The 22,322-nt window shown below is 42.1% G+C and overlaps 1 protein-coding gene across 1 annotated transcript in view; it reads right to left on the bottom strand.

The window, feature by feature from the left end:
* Positions 1 to 22,322, bottom strand: part of SLX4IP (SLX4 interacting protein) — a 144,140-nt gene that overhangs the window by 113,431 nt on the left and 8,387 nt on the right. Inside the window, 1 exon segment of the mRNA XM_019549114.1 lies at positions 20,222 to 20,276. Coding sequence (XP_019404659.1) covers positions 20,222 to 20,269 — 48 coding nt within the window. The 5' untranslated portion in view covers positions 20,270 to 20,276.

The following is a 22,322-nucleotide window of genomic DNA, read 5'->3' as shown; positions in this document are numbered from 1 at the left end:
TGCTACTTGTACAGCCGGAATAAGCACTCAGGTGCTGGTTGCTAGGGCAACCGGAGGGAGCCAGAGACCCACACTTGCTAGCCGTCAGCTGACCGAAAGGGGCAGGGCCTGGCTCCCATTTAAACCCCAGGACTGAGTCCAGGCAGGCAGTTCCCTGCTAGCAGCCAGAAGGGAAGGAGCTCTGCCAGACTAAGCCAAGAGGAGAGGCTGTGGCCTGAGACTGGGGAAAGATAGAGCAACCCTGGAGTGGCAGGAAGAATGATGTTGTAGCCGATTGGCAGAGATTTATGTTATAGCCTAGGGGCTTGAGTTTTCTGTTTGCTGTTTACAACCGGTGGTTTGGGTGAGGCTATTAGGGGTTGGTGGAGGCCTCATAGGGGACCTATGGTAGTGTGGGGACCCTAGCACCAGAGAGGGTGCAGCATTTGGGGTGCACTGACCCCAGCCCCGGAGAAGGGGTGTGAAGAGTTAGCGGCCAGGTAAGGCTGAAGCTGCCTGAGCCTGGTGAGGGTTCGAGACCCCAAGGAGGAGAGTTGGGGCCAGGCATGGCTGTGGCCACCTGAACCCCAAGGTCGTGGAAAGTGAGAAGCCCCAGAGAGGTGCAATCTTAAAAGCTGGGGAGCTCTGGTGCACCTGTGGTGCAGCATTATTCTCAGGCTTGGGGTCATCCCCTGGTTTGGGGCTTGTGGCCCTCCAGCAGTGGGGCTGGCACCTGGGCCCTCTGGACGAGTCTCCAGATTGGAGCAGGAAAAGGGGCCAGGACCCCAAGGCAGTGGAAAAGGCTAGAGCCTTGAAGTCAAACCCTGTTTAGTGGGTTTAGATGGGGAGGCCTAGCTAGAGAAAAATCAGGGGTCAGTCCCACATAGGGGAACAGCCCTAACATATCCAATACAATAGGCAGCCTTCCGCTTGCAAGAACATCATCCTAAGTTCCATCAAGATATGTCCTGCCCTATACTTGCCTGCCATAAGAATCCCAAAGAAGGATCCAAGGGTGCCTACACAAGGCACGGAGTACTAGGAAGATGGTGCTGGGAGGGACAACCTGTTACATGCAGTATATATAAAGTAGGTACTGGTGAAAACTGAGTAAATTTATTTTTGATCTTATGATTTTATGACCTTTGTTATATTTTCCATCATGGGAAATGTTTATATCAAAATTAGATGTTACTCTTAAAGGTATGTTTCAGTTCAGGGGTGGTAAACTCCAATTGGTCTGTGGGCTGTACTGCAAGCTCTGGTTATGGCGGACTACAACTGTGGAGCCACTGGGGCTGCCAGAGGTCCAGTTCTTGCCGGAGCTCTGGCAGCCACAGCAAGAAGCCAAGCAACCTTGAATGGGCCTGCTGCAGCAGGGGAGAAGTTCTTGTGTGAGAAGCCAAGGGGTTAACATGAACTTGCATTCCCTCCTGAGTTTCATGCTGCTGTGAGGGTGGTGTCAACACGGCCACCACTGTCACTCACCCTTGTCGTCAAGTGCTGCTAATTCCTTTGAGCTTGGCGGATATTTGATCAGTTCTGATATAATTAACATTTAACTGTGTCCTAGCTGTCCAATAGAGACATATCAAAATATTTTGCAATACAGACTCAAATATTTTATTGAACAGCCAATCAACTGGAGGTGTAGAGGAATGAGTAGGCAAGAGAAATGTTTCATTTACATTTCTCAAGTCTTCAAGGTTAATTTCTAATGCCACAGCCTATCCCACCTTGAAATAGCTAGATTTAACTTTGCAAAGGCAACTGATTTGAAACCAAAAAAAGATTTAAATTTATGATATCTGCAACCTTACACAAGAAAGTCGCAACATTCTGTGAAATCACTAAGTTCTCTACCATCTCCTTCCATTGCTCCCTGTAGTCCATCAATGTTGTGATACCTGCCTCAACCAAAGTCCGTCTGAATACATATCAGAGGTAGCCATTTTATTTCAAATTAAAACTAATGCACACATGATATGAGTGATACATTTAATTAAGCCATTAAACTCTGTTATCATTGCCCTCCTTTTCATCTTTGGTACAACACACTCATGTTTAACACTTTGTCTTACTTTGGATTATAAACAGAGACCAGCTGTCGCCATAGGACTGTAAAACACCTAGGACAAGGGGAACCTGTTCCTGACTATAGCCTGTAGGTGCTCACACAATACGGATAAATATTCTATTTATGATAAGCACTGCATCTCTAGTATGCTAGTGATATGTATTTTAGTCCCCTTTCTCTTTCAGCATCATTAGAAGGAATTTTCTCTTTCAAATATTAGGGACTAAAAAAAGAAGAGAAAAGAAGAGCAAGCTGTACCCTGTATACCCTGCTAATTGTCAAAGTCTAAGATTCTGGCACCAAAGAGGTCTTCCTATTAAAGGCCTACAATTTAACTTTTCAGGATCTCTAGTTCAGCACACATTTTACATTCAGCATGTATACTGTTTCTGACCCTTTTATCTGGATGATATAGAACAGGGATCGGCAACCCCTGGCACACATGTCAAGCATGGCACATAAGGCCATTTTGCTCAGCACACCACGCCATGGCCAGCCACGACTCTGGGTAGCTGCTGCCAGCGATGGAACCTAGGCTGCTCCCAGCAGGGCTTGCAGCATCCCAGCTGCCTGCTGGGAGCAGTCCAGGCTCCTGGCTGCAGCCGGCCCTGGCTCTGGGGAGCTGTGCTGGGCTCCTCTGAGTGGGCGGTGGGGGAGGGGCCTGAGGCAGCACAGCCCTGGTCTCTCCCCTGCTCCCGGCACGGAGGTGCTGGCAGGCTTCTGGAGCCCACTGCAGCTGTTTGTAGCCAGCCCAGCCTCTGAGCAGCTGCAGCAAGCAGACTGCGAATAGCTGTGCTGGGCTCCACAGCTCTGCAATCAGCTCCGTGCTCCCTCACTGCCCGCTCCAAGGCATGGGTGCACATGATGGTGTGGAGCTGATGCCTGAGCCACCCGGCTGAAGCCAGCCCCAGCTCTGGGTAGCTACTGCCAGCCGGGAGCCTGGGGTGCTCCCAGCAGGCAGCTGGGACACTGCAAGCCCTGCTGGGAGCAGCCTGGGCTCCTGCAGCTACCCAGAGCCAGGGTAACTGCTGACAGCCACAGACCCCAGGCTGGTGGGCAGGGGTTTTGGGTAGGGGTCAAAGGGCAGCAGAGCTGGGGGGTAGAGACTTTGGGTGGGGGACACAGGGCAGCAGGGATGGGGGGCAGTGGCTTTGGGTGAGGGGCAACGGGCACAAGCAGGGCATCCTGCCATGTACCCCTTGCCCTCATTTTGTTTTTCTGCCATGCCGGCACTCCTGCACTTTCCGAGGTAGGCCAAAAAATGGTGACTACCCCTGATATAGAACAACATAAACATTTATTTGGTTAACTGTATATGTCTTTTTTTTTTTTAATGTACAGCGATTTAATGACAAGGAACAGATTGCAGAGGTCCAAATTTTAAACACAAGGAATATTACAATAGCCTTGAAGACAATATTTGGTTTTTTTTATAACTTTTTTTTTATTCAGTTCAGTGGTGCTAGACATTAGAAACCATGTTTCTACATGTTTGCCCAAGAAAATTTGGGATGTACTTCAGCAATCTTCTAGATACCTAAAACAAACTTCTTATTTTAATCCAAACAGCGAAGATTTCATTTTTATAGTTTAGGGAACTAACCTACAGTTAGGTTTCATAACCAAGGAAATCCTTTAAATCTGAGTACTCTGTAAATCTTATACTAACAGTTCCCAAAAAAGCTAAGCAGGTGTGAAAATAATAACTGGTTATATGACTGTGTATATTTAACACTGTCATTACAGACAACACTGTTTTAAAAAAAAAAAAATACAATTCTTATAGTTAACACTACTTAATTTATTTGTGGTAATTCCCATCCAGTGCATAAAGAATATCATAGTAAAGAAAACTTCAATTGTAACAGGTCTGTTCTAAATATTACAACATGCCATATGGTGGTTGTTGTTGTATGTAGGAGCACTGTTCCCACTAAGGACAATAGAAATCAGAGACCAATCCAGCCCTCCCAAGTGAGAAGCACAATTACTCATCAATACAAATTACATAATGATGCTAAATATATATAGTGATCATTGACTTGACTGCCATTTCAAACGAAGAGTACTAAACGCACAAAGGCGAGGTATACTGAAGTTAGCAGGTCCAGGATTTCATCCAAGATTTATCTATACAAACCAGTGCAAGCAGGATAGATTGCAGAAGCAGAGTAGTGTCTACAATCGGAGATAAAGAAATAGCAAGAAGTAAAGAAGGCAGTAACAAGAGTTACCACTTTTACCTCCCAAATCAAGACAGACTAGCAGAGAAAAATTAACTTACAGGACCTTGTATTCAAATCATGGAATATTGGTTCAACACTGTTTGCAAAGAAACGGACAGCCCACTAACAAGCTACCTTGTCCAGATTTCCAGGAATAACCTTAGGGTGCAGAAACTTCTCTCACATAGTGTGAAAGAACAGAAGGATGTGTGGAAGCATATTTAATACTGATCTGGTCCATGCAGCAGAGATCAAAAATGCAAGTCTAACATCTTCTTCAGGTTCATCTAAGAGCATAAAATAAATGGCTGAAGATAAATCATACTGGTCCTAAGAACAAGGAACACAATCCAGTAGCTTGTCTGAATATACAATATTAAATATTTATAATGTCTTTTATTGTTTTGCCAAAACAAAGTAACATTTCATTTTAAACTAAGTATTCATATAATCTGGAGCAAGGGAAGATTCTGTTTTACTCTGCAGCAAAAGGAGAAATAAAGCCTATATATACTATAACAAAAGGCTCTGACCAAACTTGAACTGAAACACCTTTGATATGTTTTAGTTCTAAAGTGGACTAACGTCATTTTCTGCACGCTGACATGCATTTTGCCACTTATACAACTGCATGTGTCACAGCACTGGGCAGTTTTCAAAGCGCCTGGTACTACCGTGTGTAAAAATGCCCTTAGGTTGCAGCTGTCTTTTACAGCCAGCAATTGTTTTTATTTCAGTTACAGAACTAGTTTATCACATTTGATAGTGTATTTACTCAAATCTAAGATGACCCTGAATTGAAGATGACCCATCAATAATTAGATTCTGTACATGGAAGGGGGACAGGCAGTATGGGGGCAATTTTCCAGACAACAGGCAGGAACTCTAGTTATGTTTTGCAAAAAATTGAACACAATTTCAAACTGTATCCAAAGCCAAAGACCTATTCTTATTCTTTCATGCAAATTTTCTTTACATATAGTTATTAAGGATTGGTTTGTACCAAACTGAGAAGAAACAAATTTATCTTGTACCAGATTCACTTTGGAATCTCAAATGCATATTCAGTTCTAATCATCTTCTGTTTTGACAAAGAAAATTAAGTATCCTTTTTCTGGAAAGAGAATGAGTTACTCTCATAAAGAGTGACTGATTTCTTTCATTCCACAATTTGCATGTTTTACTTTGTATAAAAAAACCCCCTTCTTCTGTTAGCGGGATTTGTTAATATTATCAAATTCCCACTGCAGATCAGTCTCGGAGACTATAGCGTAATGCTAGGAGAGCAAATGAAATCCATCATCTAAGTTTAAAATTAGGCAATAAAAAAGTGGAAGTAGAACAAACAAAAATAACAGGGAAAAGAATGATGAAGATGCTTCACACTTGTGTTAGTCAGCACGTGGGTTTTACTACACCCAAAACCTCGACGTGACCACTGTCTATCTGTTTCTTAAACTGCATAGTTCCATTTCTTCATTCTGGCTTCCTATTACCCAACATGCCAGTGGCATCAGTTCAACTATCAAAATACAAGTTTTGAGACTATATAGTTGAAAATCCTTGTGTTACCTGACTTTACCATAACATCTACTGGAACCATAGTTGGCCTCTGAGCTCTTGAAATAAAAAATAACTATGAAATCAGAAGAGCAAAACAAATGTATAAAAAAAAAAAAAGACCAGCTACGTCATTATCAGACCTATGGTGCTTTGAAGATCTTGTGTTAGATACTGCATATGGCCTTCATATGAAAATTACATCTCATTAGTCATTTATTTAGATGCACCATTTCTAGTGAGGGGTTGAGAGGCCAAACAATGACAGATCTTGACATTATCAGGAGACATCTTTAAAAACAAACAAACAAAACCCCTAAGGCCAGCAAGTCAAACTGAAGAAATTCAGAAAGGAGAGCAGTAGTGGAAGTTTCATGGTGGATGTCTGCTACAGGTGTTTGTTTGTTTGTTTGTTTGTTTGTTTTTTAAACTGCTGATGGATGCTTCCTGTTCTCTATGGGAACAGGACTTGGTTCTCATGGAGAACTTTTAATTATTGAAATATATGCTGGGAGTGAAAAGCAGCAGTTAGCAAGTAGTCCAACAGATTCATGGAATGTGTTTGGGGATAACTTTTTGATGCAGATGGCAGGGAGGCCAAATGTGGGGGAAGCTTTTCTTGACTTATAGCTTACAAAGAAGGAGAAACTGGAGGGAGAATGACCAGGTGGAAAGTAACATTGTGACACTGACCACAAAGTTCAATATCCTAGGAGGCGAAGACAAGGAGAACAGCAGAATAAGGACACTAGACTTCAGAAAAGAAGACTTTAACAAACTCGGGGACCTGATGGACAGGAGCCCCTTGGAGACAAGTCTGAAGGGAAAAGGAGTGCAGACCTGGCTGTACTTTAAAGAGGTCTTAAAGGTGCAGGAACAAGCTACCCTGAGGGAATAGATAAATGGGAAGTGCAACAGGAAACCAGCCTGGCTAGACAGCAATCTCTTCAAGGAGCTGAAACTCAAAAAAGAATCCTATAAAAAGTGGAAACTTAATCATAATACTAGGGAAGACTACTATGTATTGCATAGGCATGCAGGGAGAAAATTAGGAAGGCCAAGGCACAAAATAAGATGTCATCTGGCACAGAACATAAAAGGCAATAAAAAAAAAAAAAAACAGATTGTAAAAGTATGTCAAAAGTAAGAGAGAGACCAGAAAAAACCATAATGGAATGTGGAAGGTGAACTTGTTATAGATGGCGAGGTTTAAGTATTTAATGTCTTTTTTTTACTTCAGTCGTCACAAATAGAGGCGGCTACCAGATGATGAGTGCAGTTGGCAGCAAAGATAAGGAAGGAGACAAACAGCCTAGAATGGTGGAAAAACAGGTTAGGGATTACTTAGAGAAATAAGACATTTTTAAGTCAGTAGGTCTGGATGGGATGCACCCAAGAATATGAAAGGAGTTGGCTGAGGTAATTTCTAAACCATTAGATATCCTTTTTGAGAACTCATGGAAGGTGGGTGAGGTCCCAGGTGACTGGCAAAGGGCAAACATAGTGCCTATCTTTAAGAAAGGGAAGAAGGGGGATCCAGGGGATTACAGACCAGTTAATCTGACCTCAACACCTGGAAAGATCATGGAGTAGGTCCTCGAGGAATCTATTGCCAAAGAACATGTAAAGGAGAAAAAGGTGATTTGGGAAGAGGCACCACTGAATCAGCAAGAGCAAGATGCACCTGATCGATCCGATTTCCTATGGATGGGGAAGGAGCAGTGGATGTGATATATCTTGACTTCAGCAAGGCTTTTTACACTGGTCTCCCACAACACTCTCATTAACTAAGGAAACAGAGATTAAATGAAAATACAGTGAGGTGGACACACAACTAGATGGACTGTCACACCCAACAAGTAGTCAACAAAGGCTCAATGTCTACTTGAGAAGAAGTATCAAGTGGGGTTCCTGAGTTGTTTGTCCTAGGACTGGTACTGTTTAATATCTTCATTAATTATTTGGATGATGGAAAAGAGTGTACACCTGGCAAACTTGTGGATGATACCACACTGAGTGGAGGTACAGACACACTGGAGGGTAGAGCCAGGATCCAGAATCTTCAGGATAGAGGGGAGAAATGGTATGCACTGAATCAGATGAGATTCAACAAGGACAAGTGCCAAATCCTGCACCTGGGACAGAATAACTGCTTGCACAAATACAGACTGGAGAATGACTAGCTAGGCTGCTGCACTACAAAGAAGGACCTGGGTGTTGCCGTGGATCATAAACTGAATATGAGCCAACAGTGTGCTCTTGTTGCGCAAAAAAAAAAAAAAAAAAAATCCAACAGCATACTGGGCTGTATTAAGAGAAGTGTCACTTCCAAATCAATGGAAGTGATTCTTCTGCTCTGTTTTAATACTGATGCATCTCACCTGGGGTACGACCTCCAGTTATGGACCCTACACTTCAAGAAGGACGTGGGCAGTTTGGAAACAGTCCAGCACAGAGCAACAAAAATTATGAGAGGCCTGGGCAGTAAGACTTATGAGGAAAGACTGAAAGAACTAAGGTAATTTAGTATCGGGAAGAGAAGACTGTGGGGGGATTTGATGACTGTCTTCAGATATTTTAAGGGCTATGACAGAAAAAATGGAGATGGGCTTTTCTTTGTGGCTGCAGAGGACAGAGAACTAGGAGAAATGGCCTCCAGCTTTACCAAGGGAAATTCAGGCTGGAGATTAGGAGGGAACTTTCTGACTTTGAAGGAGGTAAAGCATTGGAACAGGCTACCTACAGAAATAATGGAATATCCACCATAGGAAGTTTTCAAGAGCAGGTTACACAGATGCTTGGTTAGGACGGTTTTAGTCAGAGATTATTTTGTTTTAAGCAGGGGGCTGGATTAGATGATCCCACAAAAACCCTTCTAGCCCTACTTTCCTTTGATCCTATGAACCCAAGGCTGCTCATGGAACAGCCTGGTAAATCCTTAGGCTATAATGCATTGCCAATTTATTTCTATAAGCTCTGATCCAATTACTTCCATAGGATTCGGTTAGACTGACAGAAAGAGGCACTAATATTATTATCACCATTCAACTCGCAAGTGTTATTTAATCTGAAAATGCTGCAACTGGCATTGTTATACAGCAAATGTGATTTCTTCCACTTTCAGACAGATTTTTAGTTCCTTAAACTTTAAAAAAAAAACTGTCTGGAATTCATAGTTTTTTGCTAATCATGTTGTCGTGGCTTAATTGAGCAGCTGTCAACTATTCAAAATGATAATGCACTTATTCTCTTATTGGCAAAGAACAATGATAGGAAGTGAAACATTTAAATGGTCTTTACAGTTCCTGGAACCATGGTAATACATCTATTTTCATCAGGTGGCCATGACTCATCACTTTATCAGCAATTTAAAGGATTTTCACAGTAGTCAAGACTCAAAGCATATGTTTTACAATGACTATAACAAAATGTACAATGTGGTCTTCTCTTTTCCACTACTATTTAAGGAAATGTTAGCATGCTGAGTCAAAACTAATACTGCAGAGTCATGATTGAATATTAAATACAGTAGCATACATGATATGCACAGAAACTGATTTTTACTGGAGAACTGAAACTATTTCTTTAAAGAACCACTTTAAGGAAGTTGTGGTCTATTTAATTCTCTTTTACCTCATTCAGTGTGTGTTGTCAGCCTCTTGTCTTCCTCACTTTACTCCCCTTCTGCTAGATGCCCCAATTTCACAGTCAGGGAGGCTAGGTTCACAGTCAGGGAGGCTAGGATCTGGAACCAACTTTACAGGGAAGTGGTGCTGGCTCCTAGCATGGGGGTCTTTAAAAGAAGGCTTGACATTTACCTAGCTGGGGTCATTTGAGCCCAGTTTTCTCTCCTGCCCAGGACAGAGGGTCGGACTAGAAGATCTACAAGGTCCCTTCCGACTCTACATCTGTGAATCTATGAATCAATGAACACTCGAAAAGGGAGCATATTGGATCTTAACACACCAGAAGCAGTTTACGTAGCATATAATAGAAAGGGGCTATCATGAAGGAGAAGGGTCACTTTCTTGAGATAACAAATATTGTTTATTGTTTTAAGGTCATTAATCTATTTAAATTACTCAGAAGACAGTGCAAGTCATACCAGCCTTTTCCTCCATATCAGTGACTTTTCCACCCCACAAAAGTGTTCTCATATAATTGGTATGAGCTCCAATATCCGTCTATCCCTTTCCCTTACTCTTCTTCTGCTACAATCCTTTATCTCACAGCTCTATATTCATTCTTCCATCCTTGTTCCAATTCTGATCCACAACCTAATGAAGTCTGTTAGGAGATTTCCACTAATTTTATCAAGTTTTGAATCATGCTGTCCAATTCTTTCTTTTACCCTCAAAGTCCCTTGTTTTTTTTCATATCCCTTATTTCCTTTTTTGCCATTCTACATCACTCCAATTCTGACCCCATAAAAATAAAATCAGAGGCATAACAAGGCAGTTAGGAACCCAGGACAGAAGGATGTGTGGAAGCAGCAGCAACTTCTGGCTGCTGCTATGCCACTGGTGCAATTGTACAGATGCAGCAACAGCAGTTCTTTTCCTGTGCCCCTCTTCCCCCGCCCCTAAGGCCAGCACCCTGGGCTGCCATCCCAGTGGCCCCGCCTTAGTTATGCTACTAAATGAAATGCACAGTAACAAGAAAGGAGAGGAGGAGCTCATATTGTTAGTATGATGTATTCCTTTTCCTCCTCATTTATCTAGCATCCACCTTCTAGATAAATTAAGTCCTTTGAGACACAACCCTCATATTTTTACTATGTATTTATATAACAACTAGTACAGTGGGGCTGCAGGGCAGAGCTGTACTGCTATGCAGTGCCTCCATAGGTGGCAGATAGTGCAATGAACTTCAGGGAAGTTTAGCTGTGAAATAAGCAGAGGTAATTCTGACGAATAAGTAGTTGCAGACCAAGCAGCAGCAGCACCACCACCACCACCAGGATGTGGTGAGGATAGCAGATGGCAATGGTTTCCCTCCTGAAAAGCCACACGTTCTTTGGTGCTGTGACACAGTGAGTACAGGTTGCTACTATAATAAGCCTGCCCAGCCCCCAGCCATTGGTCTACAAATCCTCAATAATGGAGAAGGTAGAAGATGTTAGAATCTCAATGGCTGCAAAGGCGGATGAAAGCTGAAGTGGAATGAGATCCCCAGTTGTCTTGGTGTCCTTGATATTGGATCTGGAAGCTCCTAGTCATGAACTGGCATGAAGGTGGCAGTTACAAGAAGGTCGTCTAGCACCTGGATGAGACAGGAGTGCAATTTGGCAGCTGTAACTGTGACTGAGCAGCCCTCTTCAGGAACAAATAGTAGGAAGACAGGGCTAAGGAGATTCAACATCTCGCTAACATCTACAATATGCATGGCTTCTTCAGTGTCACCAAAGCCATGTATCGTTTGAGCACTCTGGGATCAACCCCCTTGAGACCTAAGGATGGACGAGACCAGATAACTGAACTGTGATTCAGTTGCAGGATGCTGTGCCCCTGTATGGGCTTGTTCATCACACAGCAAACTAGTGGACACCCAACTGCATGCTACAATGCATCTTGTGTCAGGCACACTGCACCCCACTCTACTCCCATGGTTACCAGTACTCAGTAACATGGCTCGCCCTCATCTCCACTGCACAAATGCTGAAATAAACTTACTAGTCAGACTCTGGGATAACCCTATGCTGCCAGTGCACTGGGACATATTCCACCCATCAATACTTCAGCTCCCCTCAAGACGCCCAATATGGTCCACCTTTTCAAAACCGTTTGACTTTTCCTTACTTACTCAATGGCACAAAAAATGGTCAGCACAAGCACCAATCAATCACCACATCATCTCTGACCCTACAGTCAATCAACCAGGATTTAACTGGCCATGCCATTACTGGGCACTCCTCCTGTTTTCAAACTGGATAGGGTCACTGTGTCTCAAACCTATACCAATGGGGCCTTCACAATGACAAAAAATGCCCTTGTGGATAAGTTCAAACCATGTCCTACATTGTTGACTTGTGTCCATATACAATGCTACCTGGTGGCCTTCAAGCTTTTCATATTGGTGATGACATCACTTAAGATGGCTGAAACAATATGCCAAAACCACATATACTAAATAAGTAAAATGCCTGTTTGGAAGAAGCACTTTGAAGACCTTCTCAATCGAGATTCTGCTGTTGACAAGAGTGTTCTCAACTCCATCCTGCAACACAGTCAGAGATGATCTCAGAATCCCTCCAACCCTTGAGGAGGTGAGGAAAGCCATCAAGCAGATGAAGAACAACAAGGCACCTGGAGCAGATGGAATCCCTGCTGAATTCTTCAAACAGGGAGAAGAGGAGCTCACATCATAGCTTCATGCCCACATCTTAAGGATCTGAAATGATGAGGAAATTCCAGACAACTCTGGGGATGTCACAATTGTGACAATCTTCAAGAAAGACAAGTCCAACTGTAGAAACTAGAGAGGGATCACCTTGCTGTCCACTACAGGGAAGATCATTGCAAGAATCCTCCTGAACCATTCTTCTTCCACTTGCTGAAGAGCATATCCCAGAATCTTAGTGTGGGCTTAGGGCACCAAGAGGCACAACTGACATACATAATCTTTACTGCTCATCAGCTGCAAGAGAAATGCCAGGAACAACATAAGCCTCCCTACATGGCCTTCTTTGACCTCATGAAAGACTTTGACTGTCAGCTAAGAAATGCTATGGATGATCCTGAAGAATGGATGCCCACCAAAACTTGTCGTCATTCTCTGCTTCCTCCATGAAGGTAAGTGAGCGGTGGTTCTCAGTAATGAATCTATCACAGATCCCCTTGACATTTTAAAGTGGGAGTTAAGCAAGGCTGTGTCATCACTCCAGCACTCTTCTCAATATTCCTTGCCACAATGCTACGTCTGACCACCAACAAGCTTCCAGCTGGAGTGGAGCTAAACTACTAAATGGATGGGAAGCTGTTTAACCTCAGACAACTCAAGGCCAAAACCAAGACCACCCTGACTTCAATCATTAAGCTCCAGGATGCTGATGAATGTTCTAGTGTGTGCTCACTCGGAAGCAGAGCTTCAAGCAATTGTCAACATCTTTATCAAGGCATACAAGAAAATGGGACTGACACTTAGCATTCAGAAAACTAAAATCCTCCACTAACAAGCTCCTACAGAACATTCTTCAGCTCTAGTAATCCAGATCCATGGCGAGACTCTAGAGAACCTTGAGTATTTCCCATAGTTTGGCAGACATTTCTGACAGAAGGCTGACATTGGATAAAGAAATCCAACATTGCCTCAAATGTGCAAGTGCAGCCTGAAGAAACAGGTGTCTGAAGATCATGAAATCAGATCCAAAACCAAGCTTATGGTTTACCAAGCAGTTGTGATCTCTATCTTGCTGTACAGAGCTGAGACACAGACAATGTACAGGAGACATCTAAAATTGTTAAGAGAAGTACCATCAACATTGCCTGCAGAAGATCCTCTGAATCCAGTGGGAAGACAGATGCGCTAACATTAGCATCCTCCTTCAAGCAAACACCAAAAGTATTGAGGCGATGATCATCCGACATCAGCTTGGTTGGATTGGGCACATCAGCCAGATATCTGACTCCAGACTCTTGATTCAAACTTTATTCTCACAGCTGAGCCAAGGTGCTTAAGAGGAGGGCAGAAAAAGTGCTTCAGGGATGTCCTCAAGCCCAACTTAAAAAAATGCAGGATCTCTGTCAACATGTGGAAGACAATCGCCAGGCTCACCCCGACTAAAAGAAGAGTCTGCTGCAAGGATCTCTGTACTCTGAAACCTGATGACAACAAGAGATGAAAAGTGGGGGCAGCAGAAACAGGGTGTCATGGACCAAATCAAGAATCTAGTGCCACCCGCCCCACACGAAAACACATGGCCAAGATGAAGCAGAGTCTGTCAATCCCAGATAGTTCTCACCAGCCATCTTGGGAAACAATCATCCCCAATTATGAGGGATTGCCAAAGAATAAAGTGGGACCTCAATCCTGACTGGGGTTTTCAGCGCTCTGTGACAGAAACAACAAAAGCTGTACACTGTAATACAGGTTTCCCTTGCTAACTACAGGGGTTAGGTTCCTGAAAGTTCCCATGGTTGGCAGAACTGGCAGGGCTTGGGGGGTCAGGGGCTGAGGGTGAGGAGCACCAGCAAGGTTGGGGGGGTGCGGGGGACAATGAGGGGAGAAGCATAAGCAGGGCCAGGGGGGCAATGCGGGGTATTTTCAGACTGTACCCCACCCTTCTGAAGTGTGGATACTCAAAACTGTGGTTGGCAAAGGGAAACCTGTAGTTGTCTGCAATGCAGCTAGACTATACATACCTAACAGTGCTTTAAGAAATGAACTCAGTGTCTGGGAATCCAACATGTTACTGTCAGAGTACAGCCTCAAATCTGGGACTGGCCTGTAGCGCAGCCACTCATCTTGGCCTGCCACCTTTTAGCTAGCCATCCAGGTTGGTCAAAGATGGTGTAAAGCCTCTGAGACCTAACCTCCTGCCCACTCCCTGTCAGTGGCCAGCTTGGTCTTTTCCCATATATAAACACTTGACCAAGAACAGGAAATGTCTTGGTAACAAAGCAATCTGACCCAAGACCATTTTGGTGCTTCCTACCTTCTGGCTCTTAACTTGGCTTGTCTGTGGACTTTCCCCTCTATTTATTCTCCAGGCTTCTTGACTTAGCTCACCTCTGGACTTCATGCCTGGATTGATCTCCTAGCCCCAGGTCATAGTTTGACCTCAGATTCTGCTTACCGAGCCCTAGTCAGTGCCTTGAGCCGCCCACATCTAGGCATGACAGTTACTAAGTAATGTATCCCTTCAATTAAGGAAGTGGTTCAAAGATGCTAACTGACTGTAAATCCTACTGAGCAACTAAAAATAGGAAGACCTTGAATACACCTCACAGGACTTTGGCACCTTACTTTTTAGACTGAATGGAATTCTTAAAATAAACTATTTTTTAAATCTTAGGAAAAAAGGTAACTTTTTAATTAAAGACATTTTGCCAGAATAACCCAACTAAAATAAGGCATTTAATTTCACATGCAAAATAGCTTTAATTGTTAAATTAACAAGGATCCGTTGCTGGCTATGTGTTCAATTTATGGAGCGATAGGATCCACCCACAAAAGTAATACACACTTTTGTGTAATAACTTTGTGGTTTATTCACTGTTTTATTGTGTCATTAATTGAATGTACATGTTGTTATTATTGTGCCAATCATTGAAAGAATGAAATTAATTGGTTTATCACATCTTAAATGTAATGACAGCCAGGGGCAATAATAAATGATCTGGGATATAATGCTCTTTTAAAAAAAAATTATTTATCCTTGCTTTCTCCACCACCTTAAATTTAGAATAGAAAAACAGAATAAGTACTGCTAAAGTCCATTTATAAAATAAGCTCATCACTTTTGAACAATGATGAATATACTTAGTATTAGAGGGAGATGTACACTACAGTACTTAAATGTATTTTCTTCCTTTTCACCAGCTAATATATCTATAAGCTGGAGAAAAATAATGTTTACAACTGAAAATATCAATACTGTTGACTTATAAATATAAAGTAAGGTTATATCCACAGAAATCAGAAGTGTAATGTTAAATACAGCTACAGAAGAAATTCATGTAGTTTTAAAGCACAATATCAAAGACAAGAAGTAAATATAAGTATATTAGCTAATCTTACAGAAAAACAGGTTTTTTAATAGTGCATTATTATTATCTATAGATTGTGTCATAATTGCAGGAAAACTACAAACAAGTCGAATTTAACACTGAAATTACAAATATGATCTTGGAAATGGTAATATAGCTCTAATTTCCCTTGCAATTTCTGTAATCAGAATCTGGACTGAAAGATCCACTTCTGATTCTGAACTTCCAACTATGATTTTCACACATTTCATTCAACTGAAGATTTATACAAACTGGCACAAACAAGCTTCTCAATTCTTTCACACTAGCCAGCTTCTTGATTTTTTTTTTTTCTTTTTTTTTTTAACTGCAATTTCTTTTACAGTTCATTCTGCGGGAAAACATTTCACACAGAAGTTTTTTCTTTGCAATTCCCCTGCCTCCCCCTCCAACTAATTTTCCAATTTTTCTGTACCAGGCTTCAGGAAAAAGAAGGAAAGAAAGAAACAAAACTCTTTTGTTCTCAATAGCGCTAGGCTTTTCTGGACATTCACATTTCTCTAGTATACAGCCTGACAAGAACAACATTTCTCTTTTCTTCCTTGTATTAGATCATCAAGATTTTAGTACATTTCCTTTCAAAAATAAAATACTTTAAGTTATATAACACATACAGGTGTGTTCCAGAAAGGAGAGTTTTGAATAACAGCTTTTTTTGGTAATTTTTAGACTGAAAATACCAAGGGCACTTTTTACATTTATTAAGCAATGGGTATCTTTTAAACAGCAAAATGAAGGGTGATGGCAGTATGCGCTACCTATCTACATGGAGTTTAGCTAGTTAGCATGGGACCTGGCAGCCTGGACTTTAATATGTGTAAGTATATGCTAACCTGAAGTAGGACAATCTATTCAGGGCTTCTGGGGTCTCACTACAGTTGTTAGCATGTGCTAAAACATGAACTTCTACATCTCTGACCCATGGCAGATAGACTAGCTCAGCACAGGTATGTTAGCACCATCACACTTTCATTTTGTGGCATAGACATATCCAAAGTGACAGCTTGCTTTTGTACTGAGCGGATATATATGTTCTCTGTCTCAAGGAGTTTGCAACCTAAGAGAGACAAAACAAAGGGCTAGATTTCCAAAAGAGCTCCCCCGCCTCAACAAAGTTCCCACTGGAAACAAAGAACACTTTTGAAAATCTGGTACAAGATGATCTGAATCACCAAAGGAACATTTCAATTGCAATTATTCTGATCTCAGGTATGTGGCCAGGAAGGTCTACTAATCCAAGTCAGAACAGAGCTTTCCTTTTGTGAATGCAAAGAAGGCCAAAATGAAAGGAAGCTACCCTTCAGGGAGAGATTTATTACTTTATCATGTTTTCACTAAAACATAGAGTTACTATATCAGATCTTTATTTAGAAGGTCTAGGAAATGAAAACAAATATATAACAAATAGTAAATAAGGTTCACTTCTATTATGACTACAGGACTTACCATGTATAACTCAGTAGTTTGGCTTGAATGGATGCAATATACATGATTTTGGGACAACTCTCCTTTTTAATCTTTCCATAAATTTTAAACAAGAACCCACTGGCATCTTTAAAAGTCTGTATACAGCTCAAGACTTTGCTTTAAGCCTGACCAATTAAGGTTAAGATTTATTTACTCAGAATAACACTAAAATACTTTAGCAGCATAGACACACAGACATCACTCTAATTAAATTCATATGCCTGATTTTTCAGGGTTTCAGATTCCACAATATAGCATATTATGCAGTGGCGAAGTATCAAGATTGCTCAAAACTGAAAATAGCTAATCTAATTAACTGACATTAAATGTTAGCTATTAAACATCAGAACACTCTATGGCTGTCAGCCAACTGGGTATTGAAAACTATACGTTAAGGTCTCAAGTATAGTTCTTTCAATAAAAGTATAAAGTGATTTTACTCCCTCAGTTACTTCATTTCATTTACTGTTAAGAGTTTCCCCAAAAGAGCTTTATGATTACTTTTCAAATGTAGACCAACTACTCCCTCTACTGAAAATAACCTACTATTACATCACAGAAAATTGCAAAAGTTTCTGGGAATGCCCTTTTTAAATATGTGTGTGTTCTTGTGAAGCAAGGCTATTAAATGTACAGTACTGTAAGGGTTATAACATTTGACACTATTAAAACATAAACAAAAGCTGGATAAGCTCTATCTTCCAGATTCTAATAAACACACTACTTATGACAATGAAATTTTAAACTACATTGCAAATGAAATGCAAAACTCTAGAACTCTGGGTTCAGAGATGATACCTTTGTTTTAGACTAAGATTGCAAAAAAAAAAAAAAAAAAATTCTGCAAGCTTTCAGACACACATGTCGTTCCTCAGGCTCAGGGAAAATATATTGCTGTATGCAGTCAAGGAGGAAGACAAAGCAAATCAGGTACATGCTGGTTTTATTCAACATTTATTGCAGGATTGGCAGAATATTTGCCTTAAAACTCTTTACAAATTGCAGTGTAAGAACATACTACTATCTCATACTCTCCTCTACATAATGGAGCAGGAACAATTTCTGCTCCTTAACAGAGATCCTTCTGAAAGAGAAATCTCCTTAGTAAAATGGAATACAGTCTTTAAAAAAAGGAAGGAGGAAGTAATTCCCTTCTCTGTAATGGCTTACTATATTCTATAGGGAAGAAAAATAACATATGTATGGAAACATATTGCTAGCAAAATGATGGGAACCTCTCTGCACAAGCAAAATTAACTGTCTCAAAGTGATCTTTTGGGTTTCTGTTAAAAAAATACCACTGCTACCAGTCTGGACAATCTTCTTGGACATCAAAAATATTAAACTTATTTAAAAAAACATTTTTAATATGCCACAATTTGCCTTTGCTTTTCTCATGTTACAAGGAGAGAGAGGATTAGATCTCTCTCAACTATTACCTTCTGTGGCTGATATACTAAGCGTGCCCTACTGGTAACTTACGAGTAGGGTAGCAATAAGAACACTTATGAAAAACCATCAGTTTGCTCAGCTGAGTTCCCATGATGTCACTTACAACAGCACAACTGCCAAAGTAAATGGTTGGGTAGAGCTGCAGTGCCTGTGCTGGATAGGCAATCTACACAATACTGCAGATCAGTGACCAAAGATCTCAGACCTTCCTCTCTAGCATAGACAATCCAATTCAAACAAGCCATTTACTTTGGCAGTCATGCAGATGTTGGTGAGATCAGGAAGATTCAGCTGAACAGACTTCCCCTAGAGTTCCTGTTGCTACTATATTGTAAGGTACTAGCGGTGTAAACTCAAGATATCAGCTATCACATGCTAAAGATGTGCATCTAATGAGTTGGTCAATTTGGCAACTTCCACAGCCTGGACAACCATAAATATTCTAGCAGGCCTCCGAAAAAACAAACCTGTCTAAAATGGGAAAATATAAGATGTGCACGGGAAAACAATATTCTTGGACAAAAAATTTCTTCCCAGGGCAATGTCCTGTTCTAATCTCCCAGAACTGTATGAAATGTCTAAACTAGCCTGAGTGGAGAGATTCAAGCAAAAACAAGGAGACAATCTGGAAACAGAAGCAGATAAGGATGCATATTTTTTTACATTCCCACTGCCTGATTAGGCCAAAGCCATGCAGGAAAAAAGTGTAATTAAGGAGCTGAAACTGTTTACAGGTGAGTTGAACTATACAATGCTGTTCATAACATACTGCAATAAAAACAGCATTAATCCTCAGATATTTGGATAAGGCAAGCCTTGTGACTCATTTTGCAATTAATGTTTTACAGTTTGTTAAAAAAATCAAGACCCGAAAAAAGTGACACCAGAAAGAGAGAAAAATAGTAATTAGGAGAAAAAATATAAAGAAATAATAACTGACCACAAAGAAAGTTAAACCATAAGCATGATTACTCCCTGACTAAAGATTGAAGGATCTGAGAATTACATAAATAATTTGGGTTATGTTACAGTGATGTTGTAACCATGAAGTTCCAGGAATTATGCAAGAGGCAAGGATTTTTGTGAGTGATCTCTTTGTATTGACTACCTGCATGGTTGGGATAAAGTTAGACAAGCTTTTGGATGCAAGGGGTTCACTGGATCTCAGGAGTTAAGCATGCACAGAAAGTATTAAGAACAATGGTTAGAGCTGTGAAGTTAGAGAGAGGAGAAATTCCCAGGGGTAGCAGACAAACCCAATTACTGGGAGATCAAGACCTATCAAAAGGGAGGGTGGTTATTATCCCCTGTAGAGTGCAGGAAGAATTTCAGGAATCAGGCAGTCAAGGGAGAACATGTTTTTAATCTGGATAGGTAAAATTATCTTATTGATCATTGTGTCATTTAGCAGTTTCTGACTCATTAGCTATCAGCTATAAAGTTATTAACAGTTTCATGAAAGCACAAAACCTTCAATATTGGTACAGAGCCTAGGTTCAGGTTTGCACCTGGTACATCAGCTGCATTTTGCTATCATAAATATAGATTCCTTCTTGTGTGTGAGAAATGCCAAGAAAGGAGATGTGTTATAATGACCTAACTCTGCAAGGCCATTCATGATTGATATTTAAATCAAATGAAAATATAGCCTTGCTGCTTATTCAAGATGATCAGGTTAATACGGATTATTATGGAAGCTATGACACTCTACTTACCTTAATAACAAACTTGTTGGATGCCATGACTGTTAGTTCAAAATGCATATGGAGCCTATAAAATATTACAAAAAAAAATTCAGCATCAGAAAAGATTTTGTATCTACATTTCAATGGCAACAAATGTAGGGCTAATCTCTTTTTTTTCAATGCTGGGGTTATTTTATTTGCAGTAAGCAAAGCAGAGCACCCCGATCTAATTAATCACTTGTACTTTTAGTAGTTCCATTATCATAATATTTGAGCATCTCACAATGGTCAATGTATTTATCACCACTATGCTTCTTCCTAGGGTAACTCACACCTATTTTACAGGTGGGGGCTGAGGCACAGATAGGTCTATCTCATTGTTGTATAGGAAGCTTTTGGTGAGCATTGCAACTCAGCAAACACTAAAATTAGATCATGTAAAATCTGGGCAATTTTTACTTCACTCCAGAAGCTTCTTTTCACAGCCTGCAGTTCTTATCCCTTCACAATACAGAACCCAAAAATTAAATGCATCTTTTCATCCCTGACAAAACCCAAAATTCAGTGCTCTAAAGAAGCTTTGTGTAACATAGTTTAGGAGAGAAGCAGGCAAAATACAGCCTACAGGCTGCATTTGGCCTGCCAGAAGATTTCATTCAGCCTGCAGGCGAGTGCCTACAAATTCACAGTATCAGACCCAGCCCCGGAGCTGCTCCTGCTGTGTTCACATGGGGCCGAGCCCTGCTTGTTTCCATGGGGGGCAGTGCACACTGCACTCCCACCCTTGCCCATGCAATGGCCCAGACCTTGGCCCCACAGGTAAGTATGGAGCAACAGGTGGGGAAAGGGTGGCTGTGGCAGGAGTAGAAGTGATGGCAGTGGCAGGTGGGGGGGGGAGCAGAGGTTGTTGTGGCGGAACGGGCAGGTGGGAAGTAGCAGCAGTGGTGGCAGGTGGGAGGGAAGTGCCCACAAGTGAGCAGGCGAGAGTGAAGCAGCGGCGGGTAGGAGCTTGGCAGGAGCACAGCACCCATGCCGGTATCCCGGGGCAGATACCAGCAGAGGCGCTGGGCAGGGCAACAGGAACACAGAGCCCAGGCCAGCAGGAGCACAGAGTCAACCTGGCTCCATTGTGCAGGACCTCCAGGGCTCACATGCAGTTCCTGGGTTCTAAACCCAAGCTGTGAGTCTCTGGGGGGAGCCCCACACAGTGGAGCTGGTGGCCCAACCTCACTTACTGCCACACGCAGGTCATGGGGAATGGCAGAAAGCTCTGCGCTGTGGAGCCGGGCTGAATCCACTCCTCTCTCTGTCACCCTGGCTAAGCCCCATGGCCTGTACCACCAGCTTCATCACACAGGCCTCTCCCCAGCGGTGCAGGGCTCAGGCAAAGAACCTGGGAACTGCATGTGAGCCCCATGTAATGGAGCTCATGGCCCAGCCATGTGCACTCCTGGAGCTTACCAGGACTGCACACTGCCAGGGGGTCTAGCCACCATGGGCCATGAGTGCCCTGAGGGCTCACTGCCTGCTGCTGGCAGAGGGGTTATGTGCAATGGAGGGGTGAGGGGGCAGTGTTTGTAGCGGGGGGGCTCACAAGCACACCTCACCATACACACGCACCATAACAGTCATGGTTAGGCCGCAGCTGGAGTACTGCGTCCATTTTTGGGCTCCACAATTCAAAAAGGATGTGGAGAAGCTTGAGAGAATCCAGAGAAGAGCCACACTCATGATCAGAGGGCAAGAGAATAGGCCTTATGAAGAGAGGCTAAGAGCCATGGGACTCGTTAGCCTGGAAAAGCTCAGGCTCAGGAGTGACCTGGTGGCTGCTTATAAATACATAAGGGGTGTGCATCAGGATCTGTGGGGACATCTGTTCACCCCCACATGATCAGAGGTCAGGAAAACAGACCTTACGATGACAAACCTTACCAGCGATTTGGATGACGGGGTGAAAAGCAACTCGTTTAAATTCGCTGATGATACCAAAATTTGGGGTATCGTCAGAGAATCTGAGGTAAGCTCACTAGTAGGGAGGGAAAGACAGCAGCAAGACTTGGATAGGTTACAGGGGTGGGCTAGCAAAAACAGGATGCGCTTCAATACTGACAAGTGCAGGGTGCTGCACTTG

Source organism: Crocodylus porosus, unplaced genomic scaffold (assembly GCF_001723895.1).
Source record: "Crocodylus porosus isolate Cpor-Errol unplaced genomic scaffold, CroPor_comp1, whole genome shotgun sequence".
NCBI classification, from domain to species: Eukaryota; Metazoa; Chordata; order Crocodylia; family Crocodylidae; genus Crocodylus; species Crocodylus porosus.
Note: the sequence above shows the minus strand (reverse complement) of the source record. Positions and strands in the feature narration are given on the sequence as shown.